The sequence below is a fragment of the Gigantopelta aegis genome, chromosome 7, assembly GCF_016097555.1.
Source record: "Gigantopelta aegis isolate Gae_Host chromosome 7, Gae_host_genome, whole genome shotgun sequence".
NCBI classification, from domain to species: domain Eukaryota; kingdom Metazoa; phylum Mollusca; class Gastropoda; order Neomphalida; family Peltospiridae; genus Gigantopelta; species Gigantopelta aegis.
Window position 1 is genome coordinate 21,648,794 of NC_054705.1, and position 24,880 is coordinate 21,673,673.

At 40.7% G+C, this 24,880-nt stretch overlaps 1 protein-coding gene across 3 annotated transcripts; it reads left to right on the top strand.

Moving 5' to 3' along the window:
- The first annotated feature begins 467 nt into the window (after positions 1–467).
- On the top strand, positions 468–19,336 carry LOC121377470 (sodium-dependent glucose transporter 1A-like). Of its 3 annotated transcripts, XM_041505472.1 has the most exons (5): positions 504–619; positions 2,651–2,808; positions 14,581–14,667; positions 16,594–16,876; positions 18,309–19,336. In XM_041505472.1, the coding sequence occupies exons 3-5, from the start codon at positions 14,599–14,601 to the stop codon at positions 19,319–19,321; spliced, it is 1,365 nt and encodes a 454-aa protein (XP_041361406.1). In that variant the 5' UTR covers positions 504–619; positions 2,651–2,808; positions 14,581–14,598; the 3' UTR covers positions 19,322–19,336. The 3 variants fall into 3 exon arrangements, with proteins under 3 accessions (XP_041361407.1, XP_041361406.1, XP_041361408.1); XM_041505473.1 differs by lacking the exon at positions 2,651–2,808 and having other exon boundaries at positions 468–619; XM_041505474.1 differs by lacking the exons at positions 504–619; positions 2,651–2,808 and adding an exon at positions 13,705–13,836.
- The last annotated feature ends 5,544 nt before the right edge of the window (positions 19,337–24,880 follow it).

A 24,880-nucleotide genomic window follows, 5' to 3' on the forward strand; every position in this document is an offset into this window, starting at 1 on the left:
TTGTATTACGTGTTGCGTTAAGCTGTATCCTAACCGGACTAGGATTTGTTGTTAAAGTTTGCTTTGTTTAACGACACCACTAGATCACACTGATTAATTAATCATCGGCTAAACATGTAATTCTGACTCGTAGTCATCAGAGGAAGCCCGCTACATTTTTCCTAATGCAGCAAGGGATCTTTTATATGCACTTTCCCACTGACAGGAAAGCACATACATGTGTCACGGCCTTTGACCAGCTGTAGTGTACTGGCTGGAACGAGAAAAAATCCAATCAGCTGATTGGATCCACCGGGTGGTTCTATCCTGTGACACAAGCACCTCAAGCGATCACTCAACTGAGCGAAATTCCTCCACCCCCCCCCCCCCCCCCCCCCCGCCCAGACCTTCAGCATCACCATATATGCATAACAGCGATATTTATTCACGCATGCGACAACAAACAGCTGTTGCCCCGAAGTCGATAACTGAGTACGACGGCGATATACAGCATACATATTCCGAACTTGCTCTGCAGTTGTTTACTGATATTTATTTAGTCGCGTTTCCTGCACATAATGTGGTAATTAATTAAACATGGACTTCTGGATTTGATGGAACCATGGTAGTCACAATATAAGTAAGTAAATTAATGCATACCATTAATTAGTGTTAACGTTTTTTTTTTTTAGCAGCGACGAGGTAGATATAGGATCGATCCCTGTCATAGGAGAAACGGCCTCCCATCTGTGTTTGTATCGGGCTGGTTTTTGCACGAATTAAACAAAAGTGCCCCAATCTAGTTAACAACATTTATGAATATATGTATTAGCGTTGCTGCCAAACAGATATACACTTAAAGTTAAAGTTTGTTTTGTTTAACGACACCACTTGAGCACATTGATTTATTAATCATCGGCTATTGGATGTCAAACATTTGGTAATTTTGACGTATAGTTTTTGAGAGAAAACCCTATTGCTGGAGCAGAACCTCAAATTCGGTCAAAAATTATGCAGATATTCGAGCAAAATGTGATAACCTGAGAGCTTTTTACCATGCATTTCCATCCCTTGCTGCTAATCGGAAAGAGTAGCCCATGAAGTGGCGACAGCGGGTTTCCTCTCAAAATCTGTGTGGTCCTTAACCTGACGCCATATAACCGTAAATAAAATGTGTTGAGTGCGTCGTTAAATAAAACATTTCTTTCTTCTTTTTTTCCCATCATTCTACCCACAAAATGTTGTTGTACTCCATGTAAAAATTGCGCCGTTATTCGTTTGCAGCACTATATAGCTGTTTGGTTGTAATGCTGATATGAATAAATGTTGTTATTCATATTCGGGCATTTTCGTTTAATTCCGGCAAAAGCCAGCCCCCCCCCCCCCCTCCCCCCCTCCCCCCGCCTATGATAAGTGACGATGAACAATACAACATTCCTTTCTTATGAAAACTAGTGTAAAATACGTTCTGTCCCCAAAAGCCGGCCTCGGTGGCTCAGTGGTTAAGCCATCGGACTACAGGCTGATAGGTACCGGGTTCGCAGCCCGGTACCGACTCGAACTCCGAGCGAGTTCTTAAGGGCTCAATGGGAAGGTGTAAGGCCACTACACCCTCTTCTTTCTCACTAACCACTGACCAACTAACAACTAACCCACTGTCCTGGACAGACAGGACAGATAGCTGAGGTGTGTACCCAGGACAGCGTGCTCACCTATGTCAATACAGTGGGCCCATCGGGCTATATGTATATAGGACAGCGTGCTCACCTATGACCTGTATAAATATAGACATAACATACATGGACACACAAACACACAATATATATATATATATATATATATATATATATATATATATATATATATATATATATATATATATATATATATATATATTGACAATACATATCGTGAATGCAGAAGAGGCGGGATTTAGCTCAGTTTGTTGAGTTCTCACTTGAGGTGCTTGCGTACCAGGATCGAACCATCTCGGTGGATCCATTCCTCTGACTGGGGTTTTTCTCGTTCCAACCAGTGCTCCACAACTTGGTATGCGCTTTTGTAGCTGTGGAAAACTGCATATAAAAGATCCATTGCTGCATTAAGAAAACATGTAGAGCGTTTCCTCTGATGACTACGTGTTAAACCGATTATTGATTAACCAATGTGTTCTAGTGGTGTCGTTAAACAAACCAAACTTTAACTTTGATTGCAGGATAAAAAGGGTTTTGTCTCAAGAATATTACTAGATCTTTTATATGCACCATCCCACAGACAGGGTAGTACATACCACGACCTTTGATATACCAGTCGTGGTGCACTGGCTGGAACGAGAAATAGCCCAATGGGCCCACCGACGGGGATCGATCCCAGACCGACAGTGCATTGAGAGGGCGCTTTACCACTGCGCTATGTTTTTTCTGGGACAGGTAATTACTCCTGCCCCATCCACAATTTACGAGCGTAATTGTACTTTCTTACTACACTTATCTGATTGAAGATGGTAAAGTGAGTAAGTATCTGATTTTAGTCTGGCTTTGCTAACTCTAAAAAAAAATACGATAAGCTGACACAAGATATATCGTGACATAAAAGTTCTTCTCAAACCATACTCTCCCATTACCACCGCCTTGTTATCTGACGTAAGTGTCACGGGCTTTTTCCCTTGCAGCTAAAATTTACATTTGACACCGGTTTACAAAAAAAAGCCACGTTTCCGAAAGGTCACGCTCCGCGGTTTACACTTTCCCTACTGTCGCCAATAAAACTTGCCTAAAGTGGCGATGTGGCTAAGGGCAATTGACGAGTGATTGGAAGACAAAGGAATAGGTAAATACATTTAGAATTGTTTTTGTTTTCTTCACAACTTTAATGTTTACGAAACTGTTTAAGTTGGGAGAAAAATGGTGAATGTTTCTCACTAAGTAGACTAGAGTCGTTTTGTTTACGAGTCGACCACTAACAGCTGTTAGTAACATGGTGTGTCACACGCCGTGTACGGAATGTGCCTGGTTGGTGTATGTTGTCTACTAATTGACCCAGGGCTGACATACAGAGGTCATAGGTGAGCATCGATATAAACAAATAAACAGTAATAATAATAATAATAATAATAATAATATACTCATTACATAACATAAGCAGAGTTGAACATACTGTGTAGCAATAAAAAGTCAAGTATATAGTGTGTTTACGTGTGCCTGTGTGTGTATGTTTGTGTATGTGTTTGTGTGTGGCGTGAATTTAAAATTCGTTTTGTCAAACGACACTACTAGAGCTCATTAATGTATCGGCTTACCACTGGCTAGTACCTAAAGAGGGCGGGACGTAGCCCAGTGGTAAAGCGCTCGCTCGATGCGCGATCGGTCTGGGATCGATTCCCGTCGGTGGGCCCATTGGTCTATTTCTCGTTCTAGCCAGTGCACCACGACTGGTATATCAAAGACCGTGATATGTACTACCCTGTCTGTGGGGTGGTACATATAAACGATCCCTTGCTGCTAATCGAAAAGAGTAGCCCATGAAGTGGCGATAACGGGTTTCCTCTCGCAATATCTGTGTGGTCCTTAACCATATGGCTGACACCATATAACCGTAAATAAAATGTGCTGTATGCGCAATCTAATTAAAATTAGCTCCACTATTACATGCAATAGTGGAGCTAATTTTAATTAGATTGTTGTGTGCGTTGTTAAATCAAACTTTTTTTTTCTCTTTTTTTTTTACATCCCGCCCTCATTAAAACGTCAAGTCTGCAGGATAAAGATAATAACCAGTCAATGACGTGAACAGGATAAAGATAATAACCAGTCAATGACGTGAACAGGATAAAGATAATAACCAGTCAATGACGTGAACAGGATAAAGATAATAACCAGTCAGTGACGTGAACAGGATAAAGATAATAACCAGTCAATGACGTGAACAGGATAAAGATAATAACCAGTCAATGACGTGAACAGGATAAAGATAATAACCAGTCAATGACGTGAACAGGATAAAGATAATAACCAGTCAATGACGTGAACAGGATAAAAATAATAACCAGTCAATGACGTGAACAGGATAAAGATAATAACCAGTCAATGACGTGAACAGGATAAAGCAGATATCCGACGTTATCAACTAGTTATTCTCTATGTACTGTTAAAGAGTTTGGACGTAGCCCAGTGGTAAATCGCTCGCTTGATACGCGGTCGGTTTAGGATCGATCCTCGTCTGTGGGTCCCATTGGACTATTTATCGCTCTAGCTAGCGCACCACGACTGGTACATCAAATACCGTGGTATGTGATATCCTGTCTGTGGGATGGTGCATATAAAAGATCTTTTGCTACTAATGAAAAAAAATGTATCGGGGTTCTTCTCAGAGTACACGTCAAAAATTACCAAATGTTTCACATCGAACAGCCAATGGGCAAGGAAACGTTTCCTACAGCCCTGTTGTAGCATTACGGGATGTTTTCGACTAACGTAAAATGTTTAAAAGACTATTCTAAATTTACTACCATTGTAACATATATACATACGACTAACATATTCTTTTTTGATGACTGAAATTACATATTAAAGGTATGTCTCCTCCACCCCACCCCCTACTTCGCATATTGTTCCTATAACCCAGTTCTATCATTACATACTAATAGAACCTTTTAAAAGGTCTATCCTGAATTTACTACCATTGTAGTTACATTGTACTAACATGTATACGACTAACATATAATTTTTGGTGACTGTTAAAGATATGCCCAGCGGAAAAGCACTTGCTTGATGCGCGGTCGGTTTGGGATCGATCCCCGTCAGTGGGCCCATTAGGCTATTTCTCGCTCCAGCTAGTGCACCATGACTAGTAGATCAAAGGTCTGGGATCGATCCCCATCGGTGGGCCCATTTGGGTTATTTCTCGTTCCAGCCAGTGCACCACGACTGGTATATCAAAAGCCATGGTATGTGCTATCCTGTCTTATGAGATGGTGCATATAAAAAAATCCCTTGCTGCTAATCGGAAAGAGTAGCCCATGAAGTGGCGACAGCGGGTTTCCTCTCTCAATGTCTGTGTGGTCCTTAACCATATGTTTGACGCCATATAACCGTAAATAAAATGTGTTGAGTGTCGTTAAATAAAACATTTCCTTCCTTGTTAAAGATATTTTCCTGTTTAGAATATTGGTGTCTGTATAAACCAGGCAATTGTTGCGTCTTAATTTTTTTACCTTGCAATAATTTCGTACGTACTAAAGACAAAACATATATATATATAAATAAGTAAATTAACAGTGACAGCTTCAAACATTAGCATACGGCCGCAAGTTCATTGGGTATGCAGACACTTGTATTCTAAATACGAAAATGGGTCGAATTTACGAAGCCTGTTTAAGCATTGCAAATCTATGCATATAGTTATGTATGTATTTTTAGGTACACAAATGTATTCATAATTACACAAGACCGGCTTCGGTGGCGTCGTGGTAGGCCATCGGTCTACAGGCTGGTAGGTACTGGGTTCGGATCCCAGTCGAGGCATGGTGTTTTTAATCCAGATACCCACTCCAAACCCTGAGTGAGTGCTCCGCAAGGCTCAATGGGTAGGTGTAAACCACTTGCACCGACCAGTGTTCCATAACTGGTTCAACAAAGGCCATGGTTTGTGCTATCCTGCATGTGGGAAGCGCAAATAAAAGATCCCTTGTTGCCTATCGGAAGAGTAGCCCATGTAGTGGCGACAGCGGGTTTCCTCTCAAAATCGGTGTGGTCCTGAACCATATGTCTGACGCCATATAACCGTAAATAAAATGTGTTGAGTGCGTCGTTAAATAAAACACTTCTTTCTTTTATAATTACACAAATGTATGTGTATATATACTCTTCAAAAGAAACGCAAAACCACATTGTCGTAACATTTGGAGAATTGATTTAATTATTGAATGGTGAGTCCGATAATTACCAAATGTTGCAGGATTGTTCACAATTCACTCTAGTCCATTGTGAGTAAGTGATAGGACACACCACCAAGGTCAAGGTCATCTGGAGTCAATACCGGGTGTGGCCTCCGCGTGTGTTGACAACTGCCTGGCACCGCCTGGCACCGCCTGGCACCGCCTGTCCATTGAAGCAACCAGAGTACGGATGACGTCCCGGGGGATGGTGGCCCACTCGGCCTGCAAGGCTGCTGCCAGCTCGGGCAGGGTCTGGGGCTGTGGTTGTCGCTGTCGGAGGCGTCGGTCCAACTCGTCCCATAGATCTCAATTGGGTTCAAATCCGGTGATATCGATGGCCAAGGAAGGACATTAATGTTGTTGTTCTGTAGGAAAGCCGTTGTGAGACGTGCTGTGTGAGGCCTGGCGTTGTCATGTTGGAACACTGCGTTGGCGTTGGCCATAACTGGAACGATGTGTGGCCGGAGGATCTGGTCAATGTAGCCCTGTGCATTCAGGTTGCCCTGCACGTGGACCAGGTCAGTTCTGCCAGTGTGTGAGACACCATGACACTACCCCCGCCGAATCTGTCCACTTCCTGCACGCAGTTTGCCGCATAACGTTCACCATATACACGCGACATCTTCCATCATGACGTCGGAGCAGAAATCGGGACTCGTCACTGAACCACACCTGTCTCCATCGCAGTTGAGGCCATTGTCGATGAATCTGGCACCACTGCATTCGGAGTCGACGGTGTTGTGGTGTTAAGTTGACACCTCGAACTGGACGTCTGGCACGAATTCCTACCTCACGTAGGCGGTTCCGTACGGTCTGGTCGGATATCCTGCGCAAACCTGGTATTGCTGCGGCCGTGGAGGTGGCAGTAGTCAATCGTTCCCGAAGGTGGCGTACCCGGATGTAGCGGTCCTGCCCGGGGGTAGTGACCCGTGGTCGACCGGATCTTCACGTGTTGATCCATGTTGCTGGTAACGGTCCCACAGTCTGGAGATTCTAACATACGAAAATGGGTCGAATTTACGAAGCCTGTTTAAGCATTGCAAAGCTATGCATATAGTTACACAAATGTATGTATTTTTTTTGGTACACAGATGTATTTATACCTTATATTCACAAATAAAATCGTATGTGTTTCTTTTTTTGAATATATATATATAGTTACACAAATGTATGTATATAGATGACTAGATTTAAAATACTCGCGCGTGGGTGGGTGGGGGTGTTGTCCGTGGATCGAACGCCAAAGTTTGTTTTTTTTGCAATATATTTTCCAGTGGAGCATGACTCGCCCCCCCCCCCAGCCCCCCCCCCCCCCCCCCCCCCGCTAAATTCCTGCACATGCGCTTGAAATAACATCACAACGCAGAATCCCCACGCATAATCTTTCAACAATTAACTCAAGAATAATAATTTTTAAAAGTCTAGTACTGGACGATGTTAGGGGTTTTCTCAGAATATTTTATGGCTAAATACATCATTATCATCCTCTTTGTTTCCTTTTCAGCTGTTTGCTTGGAATTATAGAAAATATTTAGTGCGCTGAATTTTTATACATATAAAACAGTGACATCACTTGTTAATGCGTGTGACACACTCTCAAGATTACCCCAACAAAATTCATTTATTGCTCTAGTAAATGGAAAAATCTGGTTGTAATTTTTATAGGCATGTAGCTGAAGGTATAAACTTTGTTTGAAAGCAAAAATCAATAACTCATTTTACTTCCTGGTATACATTTTCCCCATTGCACGAATTTACTAGGAAGTAAATCCAGTTTAGATTGATATTTATTACCCATATGATATGGGTAGATAGAAGTGTGGAAAGAAAAGTGATCCTTCCCTAGGGAAAGAAAGAAAGAAAAAAAAACCCATCCCCAAAACATTTCTGCCTCAAAATACGTTTTGATGTCATAAACAGTGCTTCACTATAGGCGGTTAATTGTGTGTAAGAATAGTTTCCATGGTGGAAGTCATGTCAACAACTAACTTACAGGGACGGTTTTTTTTTTTTTTGGGTGGGGGGAGGTCAGGAAGTTCGGACCCCCCACCCCCCCCACCCCCCCCCTTCCCCCGCTGAAGCAAATGGTCCGCTTTCAGAACTAAAACATACAGGTTTATTACATATCGAGTTTCTGGTGGTGTAAAAACAAAATAGAAAAAGGGTCCACTTGGTTCATATTCGACATCCCCCCCCCCGTTTCTGGCATCCCTTCTCCCCCAGCTTACGTCTGGTCACACCAAGGTTCGAAATGTGATTGGTAATTCTTATAACTTTTAAACTTTTCTAATATAACTTTTCTGTGGGCTGGGGCTAACCCTCCTACCCTTCCTCCTAACCTCTGGGGTATTAATTAATTTCATATTTTAAATTTTATTTTATTTTAGACCACCCCATCTAAAATTGCGTCAAACTATTTATTAATTAGATATAGATTTAAGTGTATATATGTTTAAGGACGCAGTCAAAATGTATTAACCTTCTCTCACCATTATTTTATAATTTTTTGGTCGTAATTTTCGAAACTTTTAAATCGTCCCAAAGCAGACAGTTTATATATAGCCACTGCACATGTTTCATAGTATCGAGTTATTAATTACGCAAAAATGATGTATGGTATCGATTAATATGTAGGTTGATTTGTTTATTTTATTTTATTTCATTGTTATTGTTATTTATGTAATGAGAGCAAACATGATGATGAATCTTTACTTAAATATCTTTTAAAATCTCTCGTTATAACATTTCCTCCAGTTACACAGTAAATCAGATGCCATCTGTTAGCCCAGGGAACACTACTATTAAGATAGTATCTGAATTCATGTCAATAGTCTTAAATGCAGCGAATGTTCCTCTTATTAAACCTATGGGCTTCATTTCACGTGAATCCTAGTAATCTTGGGATGAAATAACTGTTGCTGAACCTATGAATCATGTCCAAGATTTTAAACATTTTGGTTTATTCCTAAAAACGTGAGACAAGTATGTTCAGTTAAGACGAAATGTATTACTTAGGAAATATTTATGGATAATCTCTTGATAAACACATTTTCTAAACCATTGATGAATATTCTTGTTAGTTAACTTAAATGGACAATGAACAATTCGTATACACATTATATTGTTATACATCATAAAAAGTGGCAGACAGCCACTCAATGGGAAACCTACCATGTAACTTTTAAGGTCTAATATACAAGGTTTATTAAAACGTTGACACACCTAATCTATTGGTGACTCGGGGCCAGTTTCACAAAGGCATTTACTGTAATAATCTGTTAAGCAATCGCTGGTGCAAATGTTTTCTTTGGTAATTTTTTTGTAAATTCATCATTGTGCCACATTTTTGAATGTAGCAAACAATACTAACACAGCGTATTTTTTAATGTTAATTTAATTTGAATGAATGAACAGAAGTCTCAAGTTGATTAACAAGTTAACAATATGGTGATACAGATACTATACAAGTCAGAGCTCGTGGGTGAATGACACACCGGTCTCCCGATAGTTTTGTGACATGAGCAATGTCAACTCTGTCTCTCGGATCTTCCAGTAGAGTTTGTGCTTTGTGAGAGAACTTCAAGGCGTGTGAACAGTACCTGTTCTCCCCGAGTCTGTCTTTCATGGGTAAATTATCCTTATTTATAAGACACATACTTAACACGTATCTGTGTAATATGCAGTTGTCATGGTGTACTCGTTCAGACGCCTGCAATACCCGTGGCAACAATTAAATTACATTGTATTATACTGCTCGTTACATATTTAATTAGTGCTTGACACTAATTGGTTTGATTGGCAAGTCACTAAGCAGACGTCATATTACCATAACTAATTCTAATTAATGCACATGTAAAAATGAAGATATAATCCGTTTTGTTATAAAGTTGAAGTTTAGCACTGTGACAATACTAATGAACATTACAAATTTCTAGAAAATACAGTTTTAAAATTTGGCCCTTACATGTTGCAGCCTGGTCAATAATGTGTGTGGGGTGGAGGTGGAGAGGAGGGTTTGTTGAACTGCCCCTGATTTAAGCGATTTAAAAACAAAATATTGTCCGGAGAACTGTTCTATAAACATCGTTTAGCACAATCTACGCCCCCGCCCCTGTACAATGTCCTGCATACGCACCTGCATGTGTACCTGCCGGTCACTTTCATTTTTTATTTTTATTTTTCTACCAACAGCAGATTAACAGTCAGTTAAACTAAACAACCTTTATGTTGTTGGCCCCTGACTGATTGGGCAAGACATGGGTTTTTTAATATTTTTTAATGAGGAATTCCTGGTCCAGCAAAGGACACCTGGCCATGTGCGTCCTTTAATTGTTGAAAATGAGTACAAGTACACATGGCAAGTACGCTAACTGATTCAGGACCTCGTTCCATGAAGCGATCTTAGCGTTAAGATTACCTTAAGTACAGAATACATAACGTTACATTTAAAACCTCAAGGTAACGCGTTGGAAACAGTGAAATATAGCAAAATAAGGCACTGGCGGCTCTTTTTTAACGTCAGATTTTTTGCTTTCCCATGCTCCATTTCTGTCCAACTTTTAATATGTTATTCAGTATTTCTGAAAGTACAAAAAATGGCAATAAAATGTTTTGTTGCAATTTTTTTTATGTATGGGTATTTTGGCGCTATATTGACCCGCCTAGGTTGCGTTCAAGGACCGGAATTTAGCCCATTGGTAACACGCTTACCCGATGCGTGGTCGGCCTAGGATCGATCCCCGTCGGTGGGCCCGTTTGCACTATTTCTCGTTCTAGCAAGACTTAGTGCACCACGACTGGTTATGTCAAACACTGTGGTATTTGCTGTCCTGTCTATTGGAACGTTTCCTCTCTAAGACTATATATCTCAAAATGGCCAAATGTTTGACATCCAACAGCCGGTAATTAATAAATTAATGTGCTCTAATGGTGTCGTTAAACAACACCATCACCAAAACACCTTTCACTTTCTTCATGTTGGGCCTTTGTATAAAGCGCGTAAACAAGGTACGGGTTCAAGATGTCCTTTTACAGACACTCCGGGTCCCCTACAAAAAAAAATAAAAAAACAAACAACAACAACAACCCCCCCCCCCCCCCCACAACAAACAAACACCGAAACGAATCCAAACCAAAGCAAAGCAAATATCCATTGCTTCAGTTACTATATTGTTCGCTATATGTTTAACAAACAAATAATAAAACATAATAAAAAAACATCTATCCAGCATTTTCATGTATTGATTTATCATTTACTTATTTGTAGAAATACATAGATGATTTGCCAATATACAGTGGTATTTGTCGTGTTCAGGAACGAAGGCGCTCGAAGGTGCTCGCAGTCGTCCAATGTGCATTTTATAATTACACTTAGCTTGGGGAAGTTTAGATGGAGAGTGGTTGCCCTTCGGGCTTTCACCTACACGTGATCGCAGTGTAGATAGCCAGCCCTAATTGACCGAGGCTATATACACGGCCACCGTAAATATATCCACTTCTGTGTTAAGTCATGTGATTACAAAGATGGCAGCGCCCATGTAGGATTTGATTACGGAATCCATTTCTGTGCTTAGTGTTTATCGCGATGTGTGTACCGTAGTCTATTAATGCTTGAGCGCAAAAACGTCCTTGCGTTATGTGGCAAATCATAGGATAAGTGCAAAGATGTCAATCGGCAGTGCTGATCAAAAGAGAAGAAGTGACCAGAAGGATAAAAAAAAAACCTGTTAAAAATGCCTTGTGTATTACTAGCATATTATAGATTTCGAATCTGTTCAGAGCGCCACCGAATTGTTGTTCTCCTGAACACGCCACTGTATTCAAATTAGCTTTCTACGAGATATGGAGTTCCATTATGTGAGGAACAATAGCAGTATCTGATTTCCTGGAGATTACAGTAATGATATTATCACGAAACCCCTTCCCATCGATAATGAGATAAATCTCGCATTCTATACAGAAAACACCTGTTACAATAAACAAATATTATGTTCAAAATAAGCAGAGGATATTCAAATATAACACACTATAACAGAGATTGTATTAATGTTTATTGTAATATTAATTAATGGGAAAACACAAGCACTCATGTGAAAAGTGGTTGGCATTAAATAATATAGCCAACATAGTGATGTAGGTCCGGAGCAGACACAGATAGGCAACAGGAGTGGTGCTTATCAATTTGACGTTTTCAATATGTGAATTAGTAACGGGTAAAACTCCCGCGGTTTGTCAAAGACGCACGAATCCGACATGGCATGTTCCTGATTAAACGTCCAATAACATTTTGGGGGATCTTGTTATCTTCCATTTGGAGAGCGGCGTCTAATTCAGCCAAGTTGGTTGGCTAACGTTGATGTTTTCGGAGACGTCGTCCGATGATGTCCCACATGTGCTCATTGAGTGAAAGGTCTGGGCTTAGGGCTGGCCACGGTAGTGTGGTGATGTTCTTTTGCTACAGATACGCAGTGACCAGTAGACTCCGGTTAGCACGGACGTTGTCGACCTGTAAAACAAAATGGTGTCCAGCCTGACTTTCGAAGGGCATAACGATCGGTGAAAGGATGTTGTCACGGTATGTACTTCCCAGTGACCCTCCCATGAACAATATGCAGCTGGGTTCTGTCAGTTATGGTGATGCCAACCCAGACCATAACGGACGTTTCTCCAAATCTGCCATGAGGACGAACGTTGACGTTGGCGTAGCGTTCATTGCGACCTCTCCAGACACGCTGTCGTCGATCATGGAAGTTTAGTGTTAATCTGGACTCGTCTGAAAACATTACCCAAGTCAACGCCTGTTAGCCCAATGTCTACGATGTGTACACCATTGACGTCTGGCAGCAATGTGTCTCGCAGTCAAATGTGGGGTAACGTAGGGATGACATGCATGGATGTTACTTCCATGCAGTCTGTTACGAATAGTTTGAGCAGACAATGTAATGCCAGTTGTAACACGGACTTCTCTTAAGATTTGATTGGCTCATTGACCTCGATTCCTCAACGCGCGAGTACTAATGAAGCTGCCATTAACCGGAGTTGTGGCCCTTAGCCGTCCTGAACGGGGACGATCATCCACATTTCTGGTTTGTCGGTATCGGGCCCACAATCTGCTAATGACTGACTGTGACACAATAAGTCCACGGGCCACAATTCGCTGGGTGGTGCCAACTCGGAGCATGCCTACAGGCCTGAGACGTTCGTAACGTTGGAGACGTCGCATTGTTGAAAAGTTACACAATGTTGTAAAGAATGTTACAGCAAGCTTATGATGTAGTGTTCCAGTAACAAACAAGAAAGAATATTGCCACAGTGCACACAACGTACACAGCCCTACAAACCGATTAATTTCAAATCACACCCTTCGTGCGTGCAACGACACGTCACGTGCTTCGCTATCAAAACAATCGGTGTTTTTTTCAGTCCCTTTTTAATGAGAACATTAACGCACATTGTGCACTTATTTTGAGTTTTATATTTCATTTCATTATGTAATTATTGATACTTGAAATCCCCTACTTATTTTTAACATTATATTATAAGTATTATATTTGTATTCAGTACATTTTATGTTTAATTTCTTGTTAACAACTTTGGTGGGACAGTGCTTACACCATCTGTTGTAAAGGCTGATACTTGCTGGCTTCTTTTCATAACCCATTAATCTGTAACCTGACCGAACGCAAGCGATGCGAGCGATTATTTTACAAATCATTGATTTCAATTGCCGCATCCTAACCGCACGCGTGCGACGCGACATATTTATATGAAATGAAATTAATGAATCTAAAATAATCACTCGCGTCTGGTTAGGATACAGCTTTAACCATAGTGTACTCTCGACATCAGCTTACTGAATGTATAGTTTTCACGTGCTGAGGAATTTAAATAATTTGTGGCTTACAAGCCGTGCTTGGAATGAGGTAAGGTTTTGAAGTAAGAATCGGACAAACAATGTTTCTATTTTAAAAGTTATAATCTTTTCGTTTAGCTGGAGAAAACCTTTTTTTTTTAGCTGTTTTCTAATTGTTTTTACTACCCCCCCCCCCCCCCCAAAATTATCTTAGATTAGGTACAAGCCAGCGCCCCTTTCCACCAAGCGATCGTAGCGTTAAAATCATCTTAAATGCGTACAAGGTAGATATGCTCTTAGCGCTAAAATCGTGTCGTAAAACGGAGCCCTATTCGTGTTAACTTTCTTTCATTCTTTCATTCATTCATTTATTAAAAACATTTCATTCAATCTATCCATTAATTATTATGGGTACTGTATAGCATATGACGTATTTTACTCTCATCTCCGATATGAATACGTCGTAAAATTTGATTTATTTGCATTTCAGGGCGGAACATAGACCAGTGGTAAAGCGCTCGCTTGATACGCGATCGGTTTAAAATCGATTCCCGTCGGTGGGCACATTGGACTATTTCTCGTTCCTGCCAGTGCACCACGATTGGTATATCAAAATCGGTGGTATGTGCTATCCTGTCTGAGATGGTGCATATAAAAGATACCTTGATAGTAATGGAAAACAAAATGTAGCGGGTTTTCTATCTAAGACTATATGTCAAAATTACCAAATCTTTGACATCCAATAGCTGATGCCTAATAAATCAATGTGCTCTAGTGGTGTCGTTAAACAAAACAAACTTTATTTGCGTTTCAGGATAGGAGATGCTGAGAGATGGGAAAACCAGAACGATTGTGGAAGATAATACAAACCCTATGGATATTCTGGGCTTTCTTCATGCCGGTGAGTTCTGTTCAATGACAAACAGGCAAACAACCTGGTAGACAATTTTCAGATTACCGTACAGCTATAACACTTTCATTACCGTTATATAGAAGATAATACACAAGACACCATTTATCTCACAACGAGTTGTTTTAAATGAGTCTAATATAACGAGCGAAAGCGAGCTTGATACGTTCTTAAACAACGAGTTGTGAGATAAATGGTATCTATCGGACACAAATGTATTCTATTTCTTACATATCCTGAGAAAACAAGCTTTAAGCAAAGTTTAATATCTTTATCGACTAAAAGATAGTAACACTTTCATTACCGTTATATAGAAGATAATACATGAGTGGCCGTTAGATACCATTTATCTCATAACGAGTTATTTTAAAATGTATCTAACGAGCGAAAGCGATCAGGATCGAACCACCTCGGTGGATTCATTCAACTGATCGGATTTTTTTTTCAGCACGTGCACCACAACTAGTCAAAGGCCGTGCTATGTGATTTTCTGTCTGTGGTAAAGGACATATAAAAGATCCCTTGCTGCATTAGGCAAACTGTACAGGGTTTCCTCTGATGACTACATGTCAGAATTACCAAGTGTTTGACATCCGATAACCGATTATTAATAAATGAATTTGCTCTAGTTAATTAAAACAATTTTTTTTTTCAAAATTGAGAAATGTTATCTTGGTAAACCATGTTTACAAAAAACAAAAAAACAACAAAAAAACAACAACAACAAAAAACAACAACAACAAAACACAACAACAAAAAACACAACAACAAAAAACACAACCCCCAAAAAACACCAAAAACCCCCACAACAACACAAAAAAAACCCACAAAAAAACCAACAACAACAAAAAAACAAAACAAACAACAAACAAACAACCACACACAAACACGATCCTAGACTGAGTATTTTAAAAGTATGCCTGTATATTGAGTATTTTATCGGGAAATAGTTTATGATTGACATAATTTATGTAGACGGTTATCGATGATCTAGTAGTAGTTTCATAAATTATAATAATGAATACATTTTTGTGGGATTCATTTTTCTTTTTTCTTGTCTGTCTTGTCTGTCTGTCTGTCTTGTCTACCTTGTCTGTCTGTCTGGTCCTGTCCTGACCGACTGATGGTCTGTCTGTCCTGTACTATCTGTATTGTCTTGTCTGCCTGTCGTTTCTCTCATATGTCTGTCTGTCTGTCTGCTTTATATGTCTCTATGCCTTGAATATCTGTATTGTCTTGTCTGTCGTGTCTGTTTGTCTCTGTCTTGTCTGTTCTGTCCTGTCTGTCGTGTATGCTCTCTCTCTCTCTCTCTCTCTCTCTCTCTCTCTCTCTCTCTCTCTCTCTCTCTCTCTCTCTCTCTCTCTCTCTCTCTCTCTCTCTCTCTCTCTCTCTCTCTCTCTCTCTTATCCGACAGGTCCTGTCTGTCTGCCTTGTCTCTGTCTTATCTCTCTGTCTTGTTTAATTGTCTGTTCTGTATTGTCTATCGTGTCTGTCTCTCTGTCGTGTGTATCTTGTATGTCTTGTCCTGTCTGACTTGTTTGTCTGCCTTATCCGTCTGTCTTGTTTGTTTCTCTGTCTTGTCTATCTTGTCTGTCTGTCCTAATTGACTGAGCGAGTGTCAGTCTGTCTTTCTGCCCTGTACTGACCTGTCCTGTCTGTCTGGCTTGCTTGTCCTCTCTTGTCCTGTGTGTCTAGTCTGTCTGTCTGTCTGTCTAACTCTCTGTGTGTCTGACTGCCTGACTGCCTTGTTTGTCCTTGTTGTGTGTCTGTTTCATATGGCGTGTCCTGTCCTGTCATGGCTGACTCTGACTGGCAGACTCTCTGTCTGGCAGACTGACTCTCTAGCTTTGTCATGTGTGTATTAGCCTGTCTGTCTCCAATACTCGAGGGCTGTAAATTGATCGGTCTTCTCTCCAGGGAATCGGCGACGCCGTCCTGGGACCCACTCTCCTAGATCTGGAGCTGCTGGTGTCCGAAGGGACTGGGAACTTCTCCTTCATCATCCTGTCCACTGGACTCGGCACAGTTCTTGGCTCCATCCTGGCTCCTCTGTTCAGCGGCGTGGACGTGCGACTGCGTCTGTGCGTCACGCTGTTACTGGGATCCGTCGTCAACATCGTGATGTCCTTGGTGGCCAGCTTCGCCTACCTCTTGGTGATGTTCACTTTGCAAGGCATCGCCAAAGGCGTTGTCGTCGTGTGTAAGTTAGGAATGTTCCCGAGTTCGTCATATAGGGAGAGAGAGAGAGAGAGAGAGAGAGAGAGAGAGAGAGAGAGAGAGAGAGAGAGAGGGACAGAGACAAACAGAGACAGAGAGAAACAGAGACAGAGACAGAGAGAAACAGAGACAGACAGACAGACAGAGAAGAAAAACAACCCAGACACAACAAAAGCAATTAAGTATTGTATTTTGAATACTAGAACTGAAGCTTCGTGTAGTTAAACTGAGATGGGGTGCATCCCGACGACATGACTGTATTCTGATGACAAATCCGAGCTAGATTGAAGTTTGTAATCAGAACTCTTCATCTGAAGAATTCCAGTTTAATATTATTTGTACTAGGTAAACATAATTGCTGTTATTTGTTTATTGATTTTAGTCCCCCCCCCCCCCCCCCACCCCCACCCCCCACCCCCACCCCCGAGCCAACTATACCTGGAGTGGATCTAAAATTAAACAAACGGTGAAGAGCAGAATACATGCTAGAAAAAAAGAGGAAAGTTTGTTTTATTTAACGACGCCACTAGAGCACATTGATTTTTTATCTTATTATCGGCTATTGGATGTCAAACATATGGTCATTATGACACTGTCTTTTTTAGAGGAAATCCGCTGTCGCCACATAAGCTACTCTTTTACGATAGGCAGCAAGGGATCTTTTATTTGCCCTTCCCACAGGCAGGATAGCACAAACCATGGCCTTTGTTGAACCAGTTATGGATCACTGGTCGGTGCAAGTGGTTTACACCTACCCATTGAACCTTGCGGAACACTCACTCAGGTATCTGGATTAAAATTTCCATGCCTCGACTGGGATCCGAACCCAGTACCTACCAGCCTGTAGTCCAATGGCTTAATCACTGCGCCACCGAAGCCGGTCCACAAGCTAGAATGTTTTCGCAATGTGGCTACTCGATCATTGGTGGCGCTGTGGTTAAGCAGTATTCTTGCAATGTTTTATGTGAGTAAGCAGTTGAAAACCGGTAGCCGTATACCAAATAGTATCTGAGTGGGTTAAAGTCCGAGGTGCACCAACTTTTCATCCCACAGGCTCGTGGGTACAGGGTTCGCAGCCCTGTACCGGCTCCAACCCAGAGCGAGTTCTTAAGGGCTCAATGGGTAGGTGAAAGGCCACTACACCCCCTTCACTCTCACTAACGACTAACCAACTAACAACTAACTCACTCTCCTAGACAGACATCCCAGATAGCTGAGGTATGTGCCCAGGTCAGCGTGCTTTACCTTAATTGGAAATAACACGAATGAAAAATGGGGAAGAACATCCCCGCCATTCCCATATACCCATGAAATCCATGCCCATAAGTGGGGTGTTGAAGTCCGTTACAAATAAATGCAATGTTTTAAATGTTATTTTGTGAAATTTCTAAACACATTTTCTGTTTCTTTTCCAGTTTTAATTGAACTGTGCAACACTTTGTGGGAGGAAAAAGGCGTGGCGTTTCAGTTCATACTTAGCGGATCTATGGCGGGAGCAGTTATCGCCCCTCTTTTGGTGCAGCCATTTCTGTGCCACAAGCAGCACATACACGAAGATTTGACCTTTAACAGCGCCCTCTCTGACCTCAACCTAACAGATTCCACACACAATTTGACCCAGAAAGACACGTGCACAGCCGAGGACACTCGCGTACATCTAGCCTACGTGCTACTCGGCTGCATCACTCTGCCATGCGCACTGGCGTTTGGATACTACTGGATCCGGCATGGAAAGGGGGATAATCCCGAATCTGTTTCTCCTTACAAGTCTTTGGACTCTTCGGTAGAAGTCAACCACAAATGCCTGTACTACGTTTTCCTCGTGTTTCTGTTTTTGTACTTTTTCCCGATTATGGGGAACGTTATACTATACGGTACGTTTCTGACGGCATTTGGCGTTCACAGTCGACTTCACATGACCAAAGAGGCCATGGTGATGATGACGTCACTGCTTTTTGCGTGTTCCCTGATTGGACGGATCTTTAACACGGCAGCGACGAAACTTTGCGGGACTCTGAAGATAATCGTCGTGAACGGTCTGGCAATGCTGATTACCAGCATCTGTCTCGCGGTTTTGGGACCAAAGTATGAAACAGCTCTGTGGATCTGCTCGGCTGCTTTCGGCTTCTCATCCTCTCCGTTTATGGGGGCTGGATTTGCTTGGACTGTGGATCAAATCACGCTGCGTCCGAGAATTGTTTCTTTCTGTGTTTTTAGCATCAGTGTCGGGAACATGGTGCTCCCGTTTCTGGGAGGGATTATGTTCCAAAACCAAGGTCCTGTCAGCTACATCTACTTAGTTTGCTCCACTGTGGTGTTCCAGGTCATTATATTTATTGTGTTGTTTGGTGTAGCCAGATTACTTCAAGTAGCTGGTGCCCCGCTCAGAGACAACGAAAACGAAATAATTGTCGAGTCTGAACAATAAATATTTTGAAAGTGAGACCTAAGAATGTTTTTTTGTTTTTTTTTTTAAATCCGATTTCTACTTAGATTTTATTTTTAAATCTGTAACCGTAAGGCTTTATATATATATATATATATATATATATATATATATATATATATATATATATATATATATATATATATATATATATTATATATATATATATATATATATTATTTTTTTTTTTTTTTATTTTTTTTATCCCGCTGTCCTCTCTCGTGTCTCGTCTTTGAATTCTATATCATTTCTTCCCGAACCGGCAGCTCCTATCTTTTGCTGTCCACCTCCACATGTCAGTCCTTGCCGCGACATGTGCTTGTCTCTTGTAACTATCCGTGCCACTCGCCTGACATTTCCCATCAGCTTTTCTTCGTTCCAACCAGTCCACAACAAGTGGTCAAAGGCCGTGGTATGTGCTTTCATGTCTGTGAGAAAATGTATATAAAAGATCCATTGCTGCATTGGGAAAAAATGTAACGGGTTTCCTCTGATGACTATGAGTTTGATATCCAATAGCCTATGATTAATAAATCGGTGTGCTTTTGTGTTGCCGTTTAAAAAACAAACAAAAACAACAACAAAAACTTTAACTCTGAATTTTATATGTTCAGGTTAACTTTGGAACACTTTTGAAGTGTTTATGCATGCAGGTCTCTAAAGTATTCGTGTACATTTTTTAAGTGAGTTAGCAGTTGAAAACCGGTAACCGTACACCAAATAATACCCGAGTGGGTCAAAGTTCGAAGTGCACCAACTTTTCATCCCACAGTTGACGCTACCAGTCCTGCCATTGGTGATCAACATTGAGTCTTTGTTGTGAGAAAGTGCGGGACGTAGCCCAGTGGTTAAGCGCTCGCTTGATGCGTGGTCGGTCTGAGATTGATCCCTGTTGGTGGGCTCATTGGACTATTTCTCGTTACAGCCAGTGCACCACGACTGGTATATCAAAGGCTGTTGTATGTACTATTATGTCTGGTGGATAGTGCATATAAAAGATCCCTTACTACTAATGGAAAAATGTAGCGGGTTTCCTGTCTATGACTGTGTCAAAATGACCATATATTTGGCATCCAATAACCGATGATTAATAAATCAATGTGCTCTAGTGGTGTCGTTAAACAAAAACCCACCCTTTTTTGTGATAAAGTGCGGGACAAAGCCCAGTGGTAAAGCGCACGTTTGATGCGCGGTCGGTCTGGGATTGATGCCTGTTGGTTGGCCCATTGGGCTATTTCTCGTTGCAGCCTTTGCGCCACAACAGGTATATTAAAGGCTGTAGTATATGCTATCCTGTCTCTGGGATGGTACATACAAAAAAAAAAAAAAATTGCTACTAATGGAAAAATGTAGCGGGCTTCCTTTCTAAGACTGTCAGAATAACCAAATAGTCGATGATTAATAATCAATTTTCTCTAGTGGTGTGGTTAAACAAAACGAACTTTGTTGTGATATAATGTTGTTTCAACTAGTCAGTAAATTCCTAGAATTTAATTTGAACTAGTGTTAATGTGCCAACTACCATTATGCTTATTATATAAATCTTTGGTCAGTCGTTTAGAAAGAAAGATGGGATCTATTTAAATTCCTAATAATATTATATAAAGCATAAACCAGATATTAAATAAAACATATATACATTTATATGTCATATCTTTATTCATAAACATCTTTGGAACAATTAGTTAACTTAAAAATATCATTTTACTTTATTCAGGTTGAGAAAATGTCAGTTTAGTGAGTACTTCTTTGCCTTTGGGAAGCGACTGACAGAGGAAACAATTTTGACATACATTAAAAACATGTACATTTCCAGCTAATGCACAGGTTTATTTTTATAGCTGCTATTTCAATGCAAATTATAATAGCGTGTCAGTTTGTATGCATTGTAGAGCCAGTTATCTATATACAGTATCTAGTTGAATGTATCACACAAAATTAATATTATTGTAAAATAAATGCATTTTTCATTCCAGATTCCCCAGTTAACATGTAAGCCATACTGACCAATTAGATACATCTAATAATAAAAAGTAATCCTTTAATACCACTTTCAGGAAATAAATATTTAATATCAAGATTCCCCGTAGTTTGCATGTAGACTGTAAGTATCTGATGCAATCATAGCTATTAAGAGTGAACCTTATGTAGCATATTTAAAAAAGAAGAAGAAATGAGCCCTACCCTCAAAGTTGTGAAAAATTTACAAACTTAATTTGACCCTAAATGACCCTAAATGACCCCCCAAATTATCTTTAAAGGTCACCTTTGCATGGGCACACCTATCCTTACCATAAAGCGCACCTAACCTCCCCATAGACCACAGTAAGCATGGGTACCCATTTCTAACAAACCATGTCCCAAAATGTGGACGTAACCTTTTCCTAAACATCCCCCTTTCGTTAAATTATGGATCTGCCCCTGAAATTTCACACAGGAAGCACCCCCTACCAAAAAACCCAAAACAAATAATAATAATAATAAATAAAAAATAAAACATTTTTTTAAAAATCTCCCCTATAACTGAAATTTGATGTCTGTCCCGTGGACTGTTTTGGGTAGCAGCGGATCGAACAAACATTTACTTTGATGTACCATTATGAATCTATTGACAAAACATTATTAAGAACACCTGGTAAGTGATCAACATCACGTGGCCCGTCGGACTCGTACTTGCATTTATCAACTCGTCGGTCAGAATTTTTACTCCCATTTGGCGAGCGGGCGAGTACTTTCTGCACCCCTGAAAGGTATGCAAATTCCTAATTAAAGGCATACTGTCACGGATTTAAGGACCGTATTTCTTTAAAAATGGATAACAAATAAAAATTACATTAATTGTTGGAAACCAAATCTAGCTATCGCATCACCTTAACTGAACCATAATGGAGTGAAATCCATGCCAACCCTCTCGGCAATTTTAGTTTTTGAATTATGGACCATTGCCATAATTCAATTATTTTTACAAAATATCATTAATAAATGGAGTATGGTGGTTATGAAGATGGTTGAATAAATTACATTTAGGGACAAATCGAATTAGTTTTTGTTCAGGTAATACTGTGTTAGGCCATTAAATAGGTTAGTGGTCTGTGACAATATGCCTTTAACATTAACGTATTAATTTTAAGCCACTGTATGCAGTACACCACCAAATCAAATCCCACAGACGACAATGGTAACACATGTGGCTAAAACTGCTATATTTGCAACGTATCAAACCAGTGGCGGATCCAGAAGCGTGAATAGTTTTTTTTTTATGTTCATTCCAAACATAATATTATGCTGTTACTTCAGTGTTTTGTTTCAGGAAGATGCATGCAAAGCCATTCCGTTACAGAACATAATATGCATCGCCCTGTTGTCAATCAGGTGTACAATTGAACCGAGTATGGCTTGCATAGATAAGACAAATTTAAATCGTTTAGTATATAGTTTGGTGTGAACCAGGAAAACGGCAAAACATTATCAAATTATCCTCGGAAATCAGTGAAATAAGGCTCTAAATGTCCACAATGCCGAAACTTCACGGGCTTTGCCCCCGGAACCTTCACCATGGCTCAGCCCCCAGCCGTGTCACTCCATCTCAATCAAGCCACCCCCTCATATTATTTTCTAGATCCGCCACGGCAAACGACATAAACGCCATGGATATATACTGGTAAATACTACCACCCTTCACCCTGTAAGTAAATCAGAAACAAACTGAGGGCTACTGGGCTCATTTCAGACATAACCTGTAGCCATAAGCAAAACCTCGAATTCGGGCAACAATTATACAGATATTCGGGCGAAACTTATTAAACCGAGAGCTTTTTCCATCATTCTACCCTCAAAATTAGTTCTAATCCATGTAAAAATTAGTAGCGATTCGTTTTCAAACCTATACAGCGGGTTGGTAGCAATGTTAATATGAATAAATGTTGTTATCCAGATTTGGGCATTTTCTTTTAATTTGGGCAAAATCCTGCCTGCCCCCCCCCCCCCCCCCTAAAAAGTGCGGGACGTAGCCCAGTGGTAAAGCGGTCGCATGATGCGCGGTCGGTCTGGGATTGATCCCTGTTGGTGGGCCCATTGGGCTATTTCTCGTTGCAGCCAGTGCACCACAACTGGCATATTAAAGGCTGTGGTATGTGCTATCCTGTCTCTAGGATGGTGCATACAAAAAAATCCCTTGCTACTAATAGAAAAATGTACCGGGTTTCCTTTCTAAGACTATATGTCAGAATAACCAAATAGTCGATGATTAATAATCAATGTGCTCTAGTGGTGTCTTTAAACAAAACGAACTTTGTTGTGAGAAAATGGTGTTTTTTTGTCTTTAAAACATTTTCGGGGTCCTACGAAAAATAGCAGGACTATTTTTGTGCTGAACTAGGGTAGTCACAGACTCTAACGACAGGCTGCAACGAGAAATAGCCCAATGGGCCCACCAACAGGGATCAATCCCAGACCGACCGCGCATCAAGCGACCGCTTTACCACTGGGCTACGTCCCGCACTTTCTCACAACAAAGAGACGCATGTTTATGGCCTCAGATTACAGTTATCTTCCCATTTGGTTGTCCGGAAATTTGTCCGCGCAAGTAGTCTGCTGTTTGACTGTGATTGTTTCATGGCAGACTGCTATGAAGTGGCAACTATTTGACTGAAGTGACAGGAGAGAGCATGTAGTTTGTAAACATGTGTAACATGTTGACATTGAAGACTTGTTTGTGGTAATTCCGGCCCATGAAAAAGTAGTGCTTTTTGTGTAAAATGGGTGTACTCCGGCCAGTTTTAGAGGGTGTGTTCATTTAAACCAATATGCTGGGAGAAAGAGCTGGACAACAGGGGGTTGTCCTTTTCAGGGTATTTGTCCCCCAGGCAGGCAAAGGTACATACAAAAATCCAAGGGCCTGCTAATATTAAGAAAAATATTATAGCCACTAACGCTATATAGAAACATATAGCGAAATTAATTGTGGTCTGTGACCGAACCGGTAGCCTGAACTGTGGGATGAAAAGTTCGTGCACCTCAAACTTTGACCCACTCAGATACTATTTGGTATACGGCTACCGGTTTTCAACTGCTTTAACTCAAATAAAAAATTAGAAAACTACATGTATCTACACTTCAAAAGTGTTCCAAAGTTAACCAGAACATAAACAATTCGACGAGAGCACACCGAATTATTAATAATCAGCTATTGGATGTTAAAACATTTTAATTATAACATATCATAGTCTTATAGAGGAAACCCGCTACATTTTTCCATTGGTAGCAAGTGGTATATTTCATATGCGCTTTCTAACAAACAGGGTAGCACATACCATAATTGATAATTCAGTCATGGAAAAAATTATTGGGACAACGGGGGGGGGGGGGGAGGGGCTAGCCCAGTGGTAAAGCGCTCGCTCGATGCGTGATTGTCCAGGGATCGATTCCGTTGGTGTGCCCATTGGGCTATTTCTGGCTAGAACGAGAAATGGCCCGATGGACCCATCGACGGGTGGGGATCGATCCTAGACCGACAGCTTTATCTCTGGGCTACGTTCCCTC